We start from the raw sequence: 17186 nt of genomic DNA on the forward strand, positions 1-17186 counted from the left end.
AGCTTTAGCTGGCCGGCCGGGTTCGGCCGCCCGAGACGCTGCAAGAGAACTCGGTCCACACCGATTGCACAGTTTGCAGCTGTACTAGAGTTCTAGAAAGCATGACCCTGATTGATCCGGTGCAACGGTGAAACACGAGGAAGGAGCGGTGAAAACAGCCCGTGTCCTCTGCTCCTGGGCGGCTCAACCCAGTAGCAGCCGCCGTGCCATGGTAGATCCCAGTATAGTGAAGGTCCGTTTGTCCGTACTATTTCTGCTGGTACCACGGTAGAGTGGCTAGTGGCTAGCGCTGGAGTAGATAGCGCTGTGGAGTGTAGACATGAGCCTACCGGTGTACGTACATGTCGTCTACCACGTGGGACTGGTGCCTAAATCTACAGAGAGGGTGGATAAGCCTTTTAGGTTCTGCTTGATTTTGCTGGTGAAGCACATGCGTTCGTTCATTTTTCTTTGGCCGATTGTTTCAGAAACCAAAACCGCCAACAAAATTCGCCCACTCTCGGATGCATTCCGTCGGATGCGTAGATCGATGTAATTAGGGCCTATGGCTATGGAGCAGTCAGCAGTGCCTACAAATTTGATGGTCATGCTCCTGTCGGGCGTGCCGGCAACGAGTGCTCCTGCCACCGTGCCGGCCCCTGCATGCGCTGCCACGGCGCGCGACATGGCCGAGAGGGAGATGGGTGCCACCGCAACGGCGAATCATTTTGCGGCCTCGTGGCACCAGCTGCTGCTTTTTACCATCCCGGAGTGTGGTCGCTCGAGATCCAACATGGTGCCAGGCACGGATCGCTGAAATGCCACCTTCTACTTCGTCCACGAAACGGGCTCCGGTAAGCTGACCCGAGGACCTTGACTTCAATATCTAAACAAACTGGCATCTCCAGACAATATGCCACTTCATACTAGTAGGTCGGAAAAGATGGATCTTCCATCTATGGAAACTCCGAAGATTCCTTTTTTTAAGCCGTACAGAAAGGTAGAACAGCAGCAAGTACAAATATCAACCGTAGTGTGACTACTTGGCAAAAAAGAAAAACGTAGTGTGACTACTGGCCCCTGCTTTTTTTTTGAGACAAACTACTGGCCCTTGCTTGACTTGTCAAGACTGGAATCGACACAACGCACAAGAACGCTGAGGCGGCAAGGGCCCAACGATGAGCAACACGGGCAGGTTCCCAACGTGGTAGGCCCTTAGCGCAGGACCAGGCAGCAGAATTGGCCCAAATCAAAGAAAGACCACTACAGGATGTGATCTCGATCTCCATTCATTATTGTTGGCGCAACATTTATCCAATCAGCAGCAACAATACAGCACCAGAGCGCAAAGACCCTTAATAACTTGCTCTCCTTTTTGAGATTCAAATATGCACAACCAGATCGACATAACTTGGTCTCCTAAGCAGACATTTCCAAGCCAAAGCATATGGCAACCGGCAAAGCTTTGGCAGTCATCAAACCAGGTGTCAGCTTGTCACAAATATACATAGTAGTATTATACTAGTAAGGTGGTAAAGGACCAGCCACGCGTGAAATCTCCAACTGAAGTGACAGTTAATTCAAAAAAGGCAACAGGGGGCTTTTCCGTATACAAGTCATAAAGGAAATGTAGCATAGAAGCATGGTTATGCTTACATCCTTATAAAGTGGCATGAAAAGGCACTACCCATTTGTATATAAAGTTCTATTCCTCAGTCTTCTGGGCCTTCTCAGCTTCTGGAAGTGGAAGCAATCTACCACGCCCCATTGTAAAGCCCCTTGTTCCATCCGGCATTCTCGGTCCAGAAATAGGCTTGCTTGCAGAGTCCGAACCAGGAATAGTAGGGGATGAGCCGTGCCCTGATATGGATATTGAAAACATTAGAAGTGTGCGCGTCCTGTACACTCCACTATAGTTATGTAACATAAATGAGGAAATTAGAGTCAAGGGTGTAAAAGCACAAAGGCTTATGAGGTTTGCCTTCCGCGTTTCTGTTTGGTTATCAAGAATGTGCATGCAAGGATAATCAGGGTAGTTCTTTGGCTCGTGCAAAGGATAAGCATGCTAAAGCAATGGTTCTATCCACAAATTTAAGCCCGACAGAAATTCCCACGTTAATCCTCAAGTTGGAAAGGGACCTAGCTGGGGAAACAGATGACACGACATTGTCACATGGACTAGGTAAATGGAAGTATCACAGCGCATTTAGCAGAGATAAAAAGATCAATCCAGCTTCCCTTACGGAGATTAACATGTTTACCATCTAGCTTCTCTTAGTGTTGATTTTGGAATAAACTCAAGTTATGTGTTCAAATGGACTTCATACAAACGGATGTTGTTCTATCACTACAGAAGTACAAACCATAATCAGATCCAAAATTTCAGTAGGTGACGATTGAGTAGAATACCTTGTCCACTCAGGCCTTTTCCTTGGATTCTGTACCTGCCTTTTCGACCACCGCTAGCATTTGCCCTTTGGTGTTGGCGCACTTCCTGTAGATATGGACAACTGGGTATCACTATCAGCTTTCTTCTGAAACTATACATATGTAATTCTAGTTTGCAGCATGTGCACCGCACAAGAAAAAAGGCCCAGACTATCAGCATGGAAGTGTGCAGGCAACGAATGATGCACTAAAATACAGGAAACTGAACCTTCAATCGTACAATAGAGCATGAATGGAACAAGTATCGAAAAATTCAGACCTCATGGTTAACATCAGAGTTCACATTCTCCTTATCTGAAGCAACCTCTCCTGAATCAGCACCACCATTTTTTTCTGATACCGACTGCTGTACTTCTTTCGAAAACTGGCCCTCGTTGTTCTTTCTCAAACATGTTCCATGATTTTCTTTTGAAGACTGGATATTCTTTCCTGATCCCACTACACTTCGTTTAGCCAGAAGTATGACTCTCATCCCAGTTCTCCAGTTCCTCTCATCGTTTAAGGTGGCCACCTAATATAATAAAAATTTCAAAACATCTTAAAAAGAAGGTAATTATACTAGATGTATAGCTCTTCAATTAGCACCGAATGGGTCATTGAATATGAGGTGAATAACTTACAGCCTTCTCAGCTGCCTCCACTGCTTCATACTCAACAATGGCATGTACCTGCACAACCCTCAAGTTACTTGATTCAGCACCACAAGATAATTTTCTCAAGATGTAGAGACGAATGAAGTTATTACTTAATTAAACAGAATACGTATATATTTCCATTGAATAACTAGTTACAATAGAGTGGTTATTTACCAGGTTAATAAAAATGTGCAGAGCTACGTATTGACAGGTATAAAATCAAGAACTGCCATAAATTATCGGTAAGATCTTAAATATGCCACCACTAACCAGATGTTTACAGCATACCTTATTACTCAACATGAAGTCAGGCTTCTTCGATGCTGCAGATTCTCCAACTGCATGTGGATCATGGATGGTTATCTTCATAATTCTGGTATATAAAATGATAAAGTTCAGTTTCAGAATGATGTAGCATTTGCTATTAACTGCCTTCAGAATGTCACACCATAAATTACCAACTGCAATAAAAGCACAGACTACTATAAATGTCCAGCTAACATACTTGCCAACTGATCCAAATTTCTCCTGTATACTCTCCAGGGAGAAATCCAGAGGTAGATTTTCCACCACAACAGTCCTTTTCTGAAAATGGTTTTAAGCTAAAAGTCAAAACATAGTTAAAGAGGGTAAAGTTAAACATTCCAGTACGGAAGGAATCAGAAATTCACCTTCACGTCTTTCAATTCATTGCATGGTAAGGGATGTAACCTTCTGACCCTTTTCCCATTAGAGCTCACAACCTTATAAGACAAGATGACAATTATAAGTGGATATCAAGTAGCCCACACATATTTCCATCTGTATGATCTCCAAAGTGCCAGCAAAGAGAACAAAAGCGCAAAATATTACCAGCTTGGATGATGTCCTAAGGGCAGCTTCAATTGTAGAGTGGTCCTGAACAAGTTTCTTCATTTTTCTGAATGATGCAATAACTCCAAGCGGAACTATTGTAAAGAATAACACACCATTAGAAGAGAGCATTCTACATTTCTATGACACACTACATGAGATGTTCATTAAAATCAAACCATGATGCACATCTATTAAATATGGGCTGAAGTACAATAACTGCCGAGCAACACTAAATATTGAAGAAACACAGCACAATAGAAATCCACAAACGTAGAACCAAAAAAAACACTGAATAAAACATAGTTTACATCCAAACGGGTGCTGAATGGAATGCTGTTTAGGGCTTTAGGCTACTTCATAAGTGTTATTTAGTATAGTGTGTGCATACAAAATTCCAGCAAATATCAAACATATATGATGTATCTGTCTAAAAACGAAAGCAACTCCCTGCCTTGCAAAAGAAAGTGCAGTATTTCTGCCATTCTGTTTGGCACGTTGTAACTAGAGATCACATATATTTCGAAGGAACTATTTGGTTCAGTCCTCGCATCATAATTCCACAAATTATGCCTGCGCAAATTGCTTATTTCTTGTATTTTGTAAGATCTTCATTTATTTATTTATGTTTAAGGGAGTAAGATATTTTATTTACCATTCACCTTATATTGCTTCATGTGAAATTTGAAAATGCGACTCGGTCACCATCACATACAGAACAATACAAATAAAAGCAAAAAATCAATCCATCTTAACAAAATTATGGAGCTATATTTCGATTAGTACAAAATTTCGTTCCTGCGTGCACTGGGCCCAGACATGCCAGACCTAGGTCAAAAATCTGCTTCATTGTAGGCTAAGGAACAACTCAGATGAGTAAGGTACATATCATATTCCTGGGGAAATAATCTTGACAGAGCTACCATGGTGGAAGACCAGGCAACATCTGTCAACCAAGGGATCGGATGTATTTATCTTCATGGTCCCAAACTCCCAAATCAAACCAAAAGCAAGGCAAAATTAACAGAAACCACCAAAAGGGAACTGACAAGATGCTATGCATAGATCTTAAAGAAACAGAAATAAACAATGAAGCCCAATAGTTATTCCACAAGACACTGCCCATGATCTCTACTTGTTTGAATAGAATGGAGTGAATCAGAACAATGTATATGTAATATTCACAGAGGCCTAGACCAGCTTCTCGGCACAACTAAACAAAGCTGCACCATGAGTACCCATGTAAAAGCCTCATCATAAGTACCTGTCACATTTCATCATTTTCATCTCCATTCCACTAGACAGAACAAAGCTAGGGCAAGAGCAAAACATCATGTTTACTAAGGCAGTAATCCTGAGGACCGAGTTTGCAGAGCTAGACCATGCACCATAATGTGTAGGCATGCAAAAATGTTCCACAAAAACAGATGCCAAGAAAGGACTTCAAATTGAATATGTACTGCTGAAAATGCAGCAAATTCTAGCCTTCTAGGGCAAAAATGTTCCACAAAAACAGATGAACAACAAAAGCTTGTTTCTAATACAAGTTCAAATAACGTGGTTGACAAATATAATGGTGCCGTTAGAATAAAAACACTCGTTGTAAGAAGTTGAAAACAGCCAGAATAGTTCATCCATTTTCCATGCCTATTGTCTCATAAACAAACCTAACACAACTAGGAACTAGAATATGTCAACTTCTGAGCACCGTGATACAGAGTGTTTTCATTACATGTATGTCCGAAGGCAATGGCACACTACTTACCATTACCAAGGCCCTCCTTGTTCTTCATCACAAATTTCAACATAAACTCATCTGTGGGAAGATTCTCATCGCTGAAGTAGTACTCCACCTGCAAATATGGAACATGTTACCTTCTAGTAACAAGCACAGCATTCAGAATATAATTTGCTTGCACGAATACAGGATTATACGATTTTTGTGACACGAACTATAAGAGGATGCATTATAGTATATCTATATGAAGGGTGCTAAGTGCTGACTAAAGAGAACACGATACTCAGCATTCTCACGCGAACCAAGTATCAAAAACCGGACTACCATCGGTATACCTGTTTAACTATCTTGTCACGGAGCTCGTCCGTAAGCACGACACCAGAGGTAACCACGTCGGAGGCCTCCGAGGAGGCATCAATGACGGGGACGATGAGGGGGTCGTCCTCCGCCTCAAGAGGTGGCGATGGCAACAGGGGCACCACGCTACCTGTGCCAACATTGGTGGCCTCGGAAGTGTCGGGGACGATGAGGGGATCCTCCTCCGCCTCAAGAGGCCGCGACGGCGGCACCACACCACCTGCGCTAACCACGGAGGCCTCCGAAGAAGCGGGTTCGACGGAGTCGGGGACGACGACCGGGTCGTCCTCCGCCTTGATAAGAGGCGACGTCGAAAGGGCGCCGACCTTGGAGGGCTCCGAAGAAGCGGCATCGGAGGCGTCGGGGACGACGACGGGGTCGTCCTCCGCCTCCGTCTCCAGACGCGGAGGTGGCTGCGGCAGGGATTCGGGTGCGACGGCGACGGGGTGTGGAGCCTGGCCGTCCATACCGGAGGGGATCAGGGGAGCCGAGTCGGCCGCCGACCGGTCGCCGCCGCTCTTGGTCGATGGCGGCTGCGGGGACGGGTGTGACTGCGGGCTCGAGATTGATGTTCGTGTGGGACTTGGGCTATATACGACTCGATCGGTGAGAAACGGCCCGCTGGACAACTGAAACTGGGCCAGAATGTTGTGTTCGTTTTACTTTTAAGAAAAAAAAATGGAAGTAACTATCTGATCCCTCAAAAATATAAAGGCCAGTACTGGGCGCCGGTGCGCCGGCCGAAAGTTTCGGCCGGTCAAACCCCAGTCGTTCGATTTACTGAATAATAACCGTTCAGATTGCATCTTCTACCTTGCTTGGAGGTCAAAGCCTCCTCCTTCCTCGCGTACGGGCTGCGCTCGACGCAAACGCATCCTCCACCATGGCGCCTCTTTCTCTTACCCGGCCCTTGCGAAAAAACTCCCGCCTCCCGTGTCTACCCTCCCGCGAAGGACGCCGCTCCTCGCTCGCCTCCTCGTCGACTTGTTGGCAACCACGCCGCCGCTGTTGAAGCTGCATCTCGTGGGTGTTTTGCGGCCCTCGTCGCCATTGGTTGCAACATGGCGTTGCTTCGTGGTCGCATCCTCCGCTGTCGTTTGGTAGCAGCCTCGCCGTTGCAGCCTGCAACCTCGCCGTCAACCCGTCGTAGCCTCGCCGTCATAGCCATTGCCGGCTCTAGCTTGAAGCTTTTTTCATGGTCGCTTGAAGCTTTTTTCGTACCTGCTTCCAGCTTTTCCATGAGGGTTGAAGTTTTTCTGTCATGTCTGTTGAAGGTTTTTTCTTTATCGGTTGTAACTTATACTAGGCCGGTTGAAGCTTTTTTCCATGTCCGTTTGCACCAATTCGCCGCCATTGCCGTCGCAGGTCGCGGTCTCCCCCCACATATGATGGATGTAGCAAAAATCCGGCCGGTAGTAGCAAAATCTTAGGATGGTTGCAACAAAAAGCCACTGCCCTAGTAGGTCGCAGACCCGCCGTGACGAATGTAGCAAATCCGTCGCCGGTAGTAGCAAAAAAAGATGACGGTTGCAGTTTCTAGCTCAACTGGTTGTAGCTTTCAGGGGGGAGGTCGTCGTTGGAGTGGAGCTAGATGGATGGACGGAGTGCACCATGAGGACGAGGGGGTAGGTGACACACGCCATGGCGCGTCTTCTCCGGCACCGATGGGCCGTCCCATATCGCTGGCCAAGGTCGTTGCAGCTCCGGCGACCCCGCGGTTGTAGCATCCGCCAACGTCGTTCCAGCATCCCATCACTGCCGGTCTCCAGGATCCTGTCACCGCCAGTCTCCAGGATCCTGTCACTGCCAGTCTCCAGCACCCTGTCGCAGGACGCCATGGTCGTCGGTTGGTGGCGAAGGCTTGGATTGGATTGAGAAAGGAGAGAGCCAGGCGTGAGGAACGAATGGATGGGAACGAGTGCATCGCGTGAAGTTGTTTGCATGGGCCTGTGTGTTAGTGCGTTACGTGACCGAGCGGCCGGCCGAAGTTTCGGCCGGCGCACGGTTTTCAAACGTTTCCCAAATATAAAGGAAACTTACCTTCAGCCGACCTATTGCGTGCAATCGTTCTCCCCCTCTGTGTCCGTTGGATTGACTCTTGATCAGACGCTCAAGAGCAAGCCCTCTGCGTCCATGTTTTTTTTTTGCAATTCGGCCTTTGTTTCAGAACCGAGGAGGGGCTAGATCCCGCAGCGGCAGAGACTTGGGCGGCTGCGAGGGCGACGGCAGCAATAATTCTAGCCGGATCCAACGAGGATGATGCACGGGCAAGAGGCGGGGATGTCCAGGAGCAGCGGGGGCGGAGACTCGTGCAGCTCAGAAGGAGATGGCGGCGAGGATTGCAGGCAGATCTCGCTGGATCCGATGAGGATGGCACGCGGGCAGGCAGGGCGACCTGGTCGGAGGTGCAGTGGTCGCCGACAGCGCCGCGAAGGCGTGGATGGGCGGCACCAATCCTCCCTCACCACCATCCGGTAGAGCTCACGGCGAACGACGGTGATGTTTTTTTTGCCACTTCCTCTCTGTTGCAAGAGAGATTTTTCTGTAACACCAGCCATGTTGAAAAACTTCCTATATTATGAAGGTGAAGACAAAAAATTAATTATGCAACATTACCACTGCCTGCAAAGTTTTCGTGCTATAATACCTTTATTGCAAAGGTAATCTGCAACAATACCTTAGTTGCAAGGATTTTCTGTAACAAGACCTCTGTTACAAAACTTCTGCAACAACAGCTTTGTTGCAATGGTGAAAAACGTCGCTCTGTCGCACGATGTCGCCACATCAGTGGCTCGCCAGGTGACAGATCTTTTAAGCAGTGCCCAAAAAATAATCTGACAGATACCCCTTCAGGGTAACCTGAGCGGGCGCTCTTGGGAGCCTCTCCGGGCGTCGCATGGTGTGCCCAACGACTGGCATGTGTCGCACGCTGGTACGCTAGCGGGATCTCTTTTTTTCCACACCTATTTTTGGGTTGTCTTTCTTGTTTTTTCCTAGGTTCCACGAGAGCGGCAGGGATTTCCACTCCACGTGTCGCACGTTGGTGCACCATTTGGCCAAGGTAATGTTGCGATTTTTTTTAAAGCAGTGATTTCCACAAGAAGCATATTCGTGTTTTCAAAAGGAAAAAATACAGCTTGTGCTTCCATGAGAAGCACAACTATACTTTCTAAGAAGAAAAAACACAACATGTGCTTTTTGAAAAGAAGAAAAAACATAGTATGTGCTTGCACAAGAAGCATAAAGGACAATTATAGTTTTGCTTCCCAAAATGGGGAAAAGTACAGCTTGTGCTTCCCAAAAAGGAAAAGGACGGAAGCACAATTGTGCTCCCCGAAAATGGCAAATCATAGTTGTGCTTCAAAAAAACACAAGCGTGCTTCTTGGTTCCGTTTTGGTTTTTTCGTCTCCAGACTTCTTTTTCCTGGTTTCATTTTTCGGTTTTTGTTTTTATCCTGGTTTTTTTGGCTTTTCAAAAAAAATGCAAGCTTATTGAAACCTATTAAAATGAGATCTAGTTTCGAAGATCTCGACGCGATAAATCCAACAATGAAAACAGTTCATGATTTGAGCACAATTCAAGAGATTTTTTTTTTTGATAAAATGAATCTAGGAAAGAAAGGAAAAACTCAAAGTTTGCAACAAGTGGGATGAAAGTTAGAACTCGGGAAAAGATTGTCATGACATACAGTACGTTATTTGTCAGCATAAAATAAGGTAGGAGTAACATTCGCAAGGGGGCCCTTAATTAGTCATTTCAAAGAAAAATAGAAAAAAAAACTCAATCCACGTTCGGGCAAACTATTTAGGGAGCGTCTATTCGGGATTTCCATATTCCTATTCAGCGCTCAAGGCGCCAGCTACAACGTTTTCAGTAGCTGGCGCCCGCATGCTTCTTCCTTCATTATGTAACTGGGCTGACCGGTTTTAGTTCCCCCAACCAGTTTTGAAAACTTTCTAGAAGGTGTTCTCAATTTTATAGGGTGGTTTTTTCTTGGGTTTTTTAGGATGGGTGATACATCTTCATCGTATCTATTTTTTCAAACACTTTTGCTCTTGTTTTGGACTCTAATTTGCATGAATGAAACTAACCCAGGCGGACGATGTTTTCAGCAGAACTACCATGGTGTTATTTTTGTACATAAATAAAAGTTCTCTGGGTCGGACAAAAAATTGCGGAGATTTTTTATTGAATAAAAAAAATATTGGAACGAAGATCCACCGGAGGGGCGCCACCAGTTGATCACAAGGCAACAGGGCGCGCCCAGATGCCTTGTGGAGCCCACGAGGCTCCATCTGGCCTAATTCGAAGCCTATAAATTCTATCTTCCCGAGAGAAAAATAAGAGAAGAAGTTTCATCGCATTTTACAATACGGAGCCGCCGCCACCTCCTGTTCTTCACCAGGAGGGCTGTTTTGGAGTCTGCTCGGGGCTCCTGAGAGGCGGATTCGTCGCCATCGTCATCATCAACCCATCTTCATCAACAATTATATGATGCTCACCATCGGGAGTGAGTAATTCATTCGTAGGCTTGCTGGACGGTGATGGAGTTGGATGAGATTTGTCATGTAATCGAGTCAATTTGTTAGGGTTTGATCCTTAGTATCCACTATGTTCTGAGATTGATGTTGCTATGCTTAAAGCTTGTCAGTAGGGCCCAAGTGCCATGATTTCAGATTTGAACCCTCTATGTTATCATCAATATATTTGAGTTCTTGATCCTATCTGCTAGTTGTATGCACTTGTTATTGTTCTGATCTGTAGACCCAAGGTGACAACAATTGGGGTACTCTTCGAGGATGAATGCAATTCGAGGAGTTCATGTATTCACCATGTGTTAATGCTTTGTTCCGGTTCTCTATTAAAAGGAGGCATCAATATCCCTTAGATTTCCTTATGGACCCCGCTGCCATGGGAGGGTAGGACAAAATATGTCATGGAAGTTGTATTATAAGCACATATGACTATATACGGAATACAGGTCTACATTGAATTGATGAATTGGAGCTATTGTGTATCACTCTATGTTGTGACTGTTACATGATGAATGTCATCCACACAAATACCCATCATTGATCCAACGCCTACACTTTTCTCATATTGTCTTTGCGAAGTTACTACTACTTCTACTGCTGTTACAATCATTACAAAACTGCTACTGCTACCGCTACTATCAAACTATTCTACTATTGTGGTACTAAATACTCTGTTGCGGAAATATTATTTTCCAGGTGTGGTTGAATTGACAACTCAACTGCTAAGGCTCATAAATATTCTTTGGCTCCCCTTGTGTCGAGTTAATAAATTTGGGTGAAATACTACCTGATGGGGTCACCTACTATAGGTAGGGTCATGGGCCTGACATCTAAGGCCCACCTAGGGACCCACACCATCATTGGAAGGTCCTAGAACCGCATGCACATTCAGATGCGCACCCATGGAAATCCACTTGGATGAACCAACGACACTCGGACGTCTTTCCTCCAGTCAGCCTCGCCAACAACACTCGGCAGAGAAGGCGTAGGGGCGATGTGGGAACTGCAATGGTCGAGTAGCTTAATGCTGGACTTCAAGTGTAGTTATAGCTGCCATTACCAGTAACTGTTGTAGTTATGCTCATTCAACTCCCTTGTAATGTGGCATTTATGGGCCAAGGCGCACTCTATATAAGCCTCCCTTCAACTCCATGGCAAGGGTTCAACACCTTATGTAATCACATAGCCCAAGAGAAAACAAGCCTCCGGGCACGAGACGTAGGGCTATTACCTCTCCGAGAGGGGCCCGAACTCGCTAAATCCGAGTGATACACCTGTGCCATAGCTAGGCTCCGCCCTTTGTTCGTACCCCTAGTACTCATTGTTAGATTCGTTGCCTCGATAGTTGGCACCCACCGTGGGGCTGTGCGTCTAGCGAATATTCGACGCATGTGGAATTTTCATCATCAGCATGATCCTGGGCGGTGAGATCCGATTCGGAGCTCTTAGCTTCATCACCGATGATTCAGCGTGGCTTCCGGAAGCCCCGCTGGACGTGGAGTTGCTGCCCATCCATGGCACAGCGCACTTCCATGCATCATCATACGGAGTCCTTCTCCGCCAGCCATTAGTTCCGTACCGGGTGGCTCCCCTTCTTCCTGCTGGCCGCCGTTGCAAGCGCTCACGGCTCCAGCGCTGGGTCAAGCATGTTGTGGCCCTCCAGGCCGCGGCAAGTGATACATCTCCAACGTATCTATAAATTTTTATTGTTCCATGTTGTAATATTATCATTCTTGGATGTTTTACAATCATTTTATATCAACTTTATATCAATTTTTGGGACTAACCTATTGACATAGTGCCCAGTGCCAGTTGTTGTTTTTTACTTGTTTTTTACTTTGTAGAATATCAGTACCAAACGGAGTCCAAATGCAGTGAAACTTTTTGGAGATTTTTCTGGACCAAAAGGCACCCAGTGGGCCAAAAAAGTACCAGAGGGGAGGCCCGTGGGTAGCACAACCCACACCAGGGAGCACCCAGGAGCCCAGGCGTGCCCAGGGGGTGTGCCCCCCATGTAGCCCCCCTGCACCGCCTCTTCGCCCTATAAATTCGCAAATATTCCAAAAACCCCAGGGGAGTCGACAAAACACGATTCCAGCCACCGCAAGTTCCAGAACCACGAGATCCAATCTAAACACCATCACGGAGGGGTTCATCATCCTCATTGGTGCCTCTCCGATGATGCGTGAGTAGTTCACCATAGACCTATGGGTCCGTAGGCAGTAGCTAGATGGCTTCCTCTCTCTCTCTTTTGATTCTCAATACAATGGTCTCTTGGAGATCTATTTGATGTAACCCTTTTTGCGGTGTGTTTGTTGGGATCCGATGAACTTTGAGCTTATGATCATATCTATATCCATGAATATTACTTGAGTCTTATCTCTTATATGCATGATTACTTATAGCCTCGTATTTCTTCTTTGAATCTTTGGTTTAGTTAGGCCAACTAGATCGATTTTTGTTGCCATGGGAAGAGGTGCTTTGAGATGGGTTTGATCTTGCAGTGTTCTTTCACAGTGACAGAAGGGGCAGTAAGACACACATGTATCGTTGCTATTAAGGATAACAAGATGGGGGCTATTCCTACATGAATAGATCTCATCTACATCATGCCATCGTTCTTATTGCATTACTCTGCTTCTCCATGAACTTAATACACTAGATGCATGCTGGATAGCGGTCGATGTGTGGAGTAATAGTAGTAGATGCAGACAAGAGTCGGTTTACTAATCTTGGATGTGATGCCTATATATTGATCATTGCCTTGGATATCGTCGTAATTATTAGATCTTCTATCAATTGCCCAACAACAATTTGTTTACCCATCGTGTGCTATTTCTTAAGAGAAGCCACTAGTGAAATCTACGGCCCCGGGGTCTATTCCTTATCATATTTGCTTTGAGATCTATTTTTATTCGCTTTTATTTTCAGATATATTATTCCAAAAACTCAAAAATACCTTGCTTCACTTTTTTTATCTTATTTTATTTCATGTTTTATCGAGAGATATTTATCCAATCTACCACAAATTTATCTATCTTTTTACCGTGGAGGGATGGACAGTCCGACTTGCGCGTAGGGTTGCAAGTATTTGTTCTTTGTGTGCAGGTACTGTTTACATAGTGTTGCTTGGTTCTCCTACTGGATTGATACCTTGGTTTCACAACTGAGGGAAATACCTACCGTAGCTGTACTGCATCATCCCTTCCACTTTGGGGAAATACCGACATAGTTTCAAGCGACATCAAAAGGAATTTCTGGCGCCGTTGTCGGGGAGACATTATCAACATCTATCAGGTTCCCAATCACAATCTCATCTCCTTGCAATTTACATTATTTGCCATTTGACTCTCGTTTTCATCTCCCCCACTTCACAAAAATTTGCCGTTTTATTTGCCTTCTTTTTCGTTTGCCTTTTTCCCGTCAGATCTATCTTTTTGTTTGCAATCTTGTTTGCCTACCTCGTTGCCATGACTAGCAGTACTACTCCTCCTTTGTCACCAAATTTTGAAGTTCTATACTTCAAGCAGAAACAAGGCGAAATTTTAAAAAATGGTTGGTATCGGTTAATGGAATCCTATCGCATTTGCAATCTAAAAGGGGATGCAAAGATTTTGCTTCGTAATTTTTACATAGGTTTAACTTTGCATCATGGACAACTCTTGGATTTTGCCGCAAAAGGAAATTTTATTGAGCTCAATGCCAATGCTACTTATGAAATCTTAGAGGGGATATTGGGGGTTCCATCACTAAAAAAGGGGTTTTGTTTTACACAAGAAGGGTTCAAATTTTAGACAAATTGGTTGATTTACATAAACATATGGCCGAGTTGCAAAAATATACTGAACCTCTCAAACATATTAGTGGAAACCTCAATCGCATGAATACCTTGATTAGTCTTTGCAATAAACGGTTGGATATTTTAGATCTCAAGATGGTTTCTTTTCCTGAGAATTTGGGGAAGCGTAAAGAGCCTCCCGGCTTTGAGAAAGCCCTTACCAAGGCAGCAAAAACTAAAGATGACAATACTTGAATCTATGGATTATGCCTAGCTAGGAGCATAAAACGTAGCGCTTGTTGGGAGGCAACCCAATGAATAAATTTTATTTTTGCCTTTTTCTTTCTGTTCTTGAGTGTTTGCACAATCATGCTACTGTTATGATTGTGTGTTTTTATGTTTTAATTCGTGTTTGTGCCAAGTAAAGCCTTTGGGATCATGTTTGGTGATAGTTGATTTGATCTTGTTGGAAAACAGAAAATTTTGCGCCCAGTAAAATAATTTTCATAATTCACAGAAGCGCGATAAAGTACTTATTTTTTTACACAAGATTGATATACAAATTACCTACGTTATCCTAATTTTTCAGAATTTTTTGAGTTACAGAAGTATACGAAGTTTCCAGATTACTACACACTGTTCTGTTTTTGACAGATTCTGTTTTTGTTGCATTGTGTGCTTATTTTGATGAATCTATGGTTTGTATCCTGGGGGGTATAAGCCATGGTAAATTTTGGAATACATTAAATATAATGCAATAATAAAATATGAATGGGTTTGCAATAGTACTTATAGTAATGATTTGCTTTATTATACTAACGGATCTCACGAAGGTTTTGTTAAGTTTTGTGTGATTGAAGTTTTCAAGTTTTGGGTGAGATCACGATGGATGAAGGAATAAGGAGTGAAAAGATTCTAATCTTGGGGATGCCCCATGGCACCCCAAGTTATTATTCAAGGAGAACCAAGCAACTAAGCTTGGGGATGCCCCGGAAGTCATCCCCTCTTTCTTCTAACGACCATCGGTATTTTACTTGGAGCTATATTTTTATTCGTCACATATCATGAGTTTTGCTTGGAGTTTCTTGTATTATATGAGTCTTTGCTCGTTTTGCTTTTTTAGTTTGTCACAAGTATCCTTGCTGGACACACCTATTTGAGAGAGCCAAAATTATGCTATGATTTGTTAGAATTGCTCTTTATGCTTCACTTAATTTTTTTTGAGCTATGGAATTGCTCTAGTGCTTCACTTATATCTTTTTTAGCACAGCGTGCTTTGATATTTTTGAAGAAATACTCTCATGCTTCACTTAGATCTATTTGAGAGTTAGTAATTTTTTGAAGAAATTCTCTCATGCTTCACTACAGGAATCAGGTTCTTTGCCGTCCACCATGGCGGACGGCAAAGGCACCAAAGGCGGACGGCAAACCTCTTTGCCATCTGCCACCAACGGCAAAGATGTCCAGCAAAGAAAGTGATGGTAAATAGGTTCTTTGTCGTCTGCTATGTCAAAGCGGATGACAAAAGCCCTTTGCCGTCTGTGACTGACGGCAAAGAACATGGACGAAAAATAACAGGTGTTAGCCACGTTAGGAGCCTAACGGCGGCCTTTGCCGTTCGGGAGCAGACGGCAAACATGCCCTCTCATTTGCTGTCTGCCATCTTACGTCAGCCACACGTCATGCCCCCCCAAGTCTTTGCCATCTGCCACAGACGGCAAACTCCCACAACCTTTGTCATCCACGGACGGCAAAGTAACCAAATGGGTCAGCTCCCAGATTGCACAGGTTGCTGCTCCGTGGCCTCTTTGCCGTCTGTGGCAGACGGCAAGGTGCCTGTATTGTTTCTGTTTTTTCTATTTTCTGTTATATCCCTGCATTTTCAAAAGATATATATGATATATATAGTTCCAACCTCAAACATAGCCCATGTATCAAACATCTAGCAGTCCATCAATGCAACAGAACACATAGGGTATTAAAAGATCCAATACATAAATAGTTTCACGGAGTTCATCCATATATATACATACATAGTTTCACATTGTGCATCAATACAAATGAAAGCAAGAACTAAACACTAGTAGTCCATCAATGATGCTTCCATGAAGTGAATCAAACCTGCAAAAATGGGAGTAAGAAAGTTAGAATAAGAAGAAGACTAGAATAAGAATAAGAATAAGAATAAGAAGAAGAAGAAGAAGAAGAAGAAGACTAGGAGAAGAAGAAGAAGAAGACTGAAGAAGAAGAAGAAGACTAGAAGAAGAAGATATTTTCTTCTTCTTCTTTCTTATTTCTCATCTTTCTTCTTCTCTTCTATCTTTTTATCCTTTTCCTCCTCATTCTCATTCTTTTTTTTCTTTTTTCCCTTTCTTCTTCTATTCTTTCTTTTTCTACTCTTCCTTGTTTTTCTTCTTCTTATTCCTTATTTGTGTCATTTTAGAGCTAACTTAGGTAATTATGACATTTTTTAGCTAACTAAGCTTATTATGTCAATTTGGAGGAAAATAAGGTAAGTATAGGTAATTTTTGTGCTAACCTAGGTGATGATGCCATTTTTTAGCCAACTTACATAAGTATAGCTCATTTTTATCTAACTTAGGTAATTATGCCATTTTGGAGGAAAATAAGCTAAGTATATGACATCTATGAGAGCCAAGGTTATTATGCCATTTTTGAAATGAATAAGCTACTTATGTCATAAATGAACTAAATAAGATAATTATGTCATTTTGGAGGTACCCTCATCACAACAAATGCGATCAAGATCGCAACTAAGGTAACAATTGATCCAACGATATAATGATACCAAGCCTCATTATCAATGGCATATTTTCTAATCTTCTTAATCTTCAAGCGCATT

The 17186-nt window shown here is 43.8% G+C and overlaps 1 protein-coding gene across 1 annotated transcript; it reads right to left on the reverse strand.

The window, feature by feature from the left end:
* Window positions 1–1409: 1409 nt before the first annotated feature.
* Window positions 1410–6676, reverse strand: LOC109780893 (la-related protein 6A). The gene is made up of 10 exons (XM_020339486.4): window positions 5988–6676; window positions 5680–5767; window positions 3915–4009; window positions 3734–3805; window positions 3568–3647; window positions 3351–3435; window positions 3048–3095; window positions 2687–2938; window positions 2389–2473; window positions 1410–1839 (listed from the first exon to the last, which is right to left on the reverse strand). Exons 1-10 carry the CDS (start codon window positions 6474–6476, stop codon window positions 1685–1687), a joined length of 1449 nt encoding a protein of 482 aa, XP_020195075.1. The 5' UTR covers window positions 6477–6676; the 3' UTR covers window positions 1410–1684.
* Between the last annotated feature and the right edge of the window lie 10510 nt (window positions 6677–17186).

Source organism: Aegilops tauschii, chromosome 3 (assembly GCF_002575655.3).
Source record: "Aegilops tauschii subsp. strangulata cultivar AL8/78 chromosome 3, Aet v6.0, whole genome shotgun sequence".
Lineage (NCBI taxonomy): Eukaryota > Viridiplantae > Streptophyta > Magnoliopsida > Poales > Poaceae > Aegilops > Aegilops tauschii.

Bases quoted from the DNA above. Each gene is read 5' to 3' on its own strand.
- LOC109780893 (XM_020339486.4), bottom strand. From the start codon at position 6,476: ATGGACGGCCAGGCTCCACACCCCGTCGCCGTCGCACCCGAATCCCTG. The intron at 5,768-5,987 runs GTATACCGATGG...CCATATTTGCAG, and splicing joins GTGACAAGATAGTTAAACAG to GTGGAGTACTACTTCAGCGA. The intron at 1,840-2,388 runs GTATTCTACTCA...TATCCATATCAG, and splicing joins AAAAGGCCTGAGTGGACAAG to GGCACGGCTCATCCCCTACT.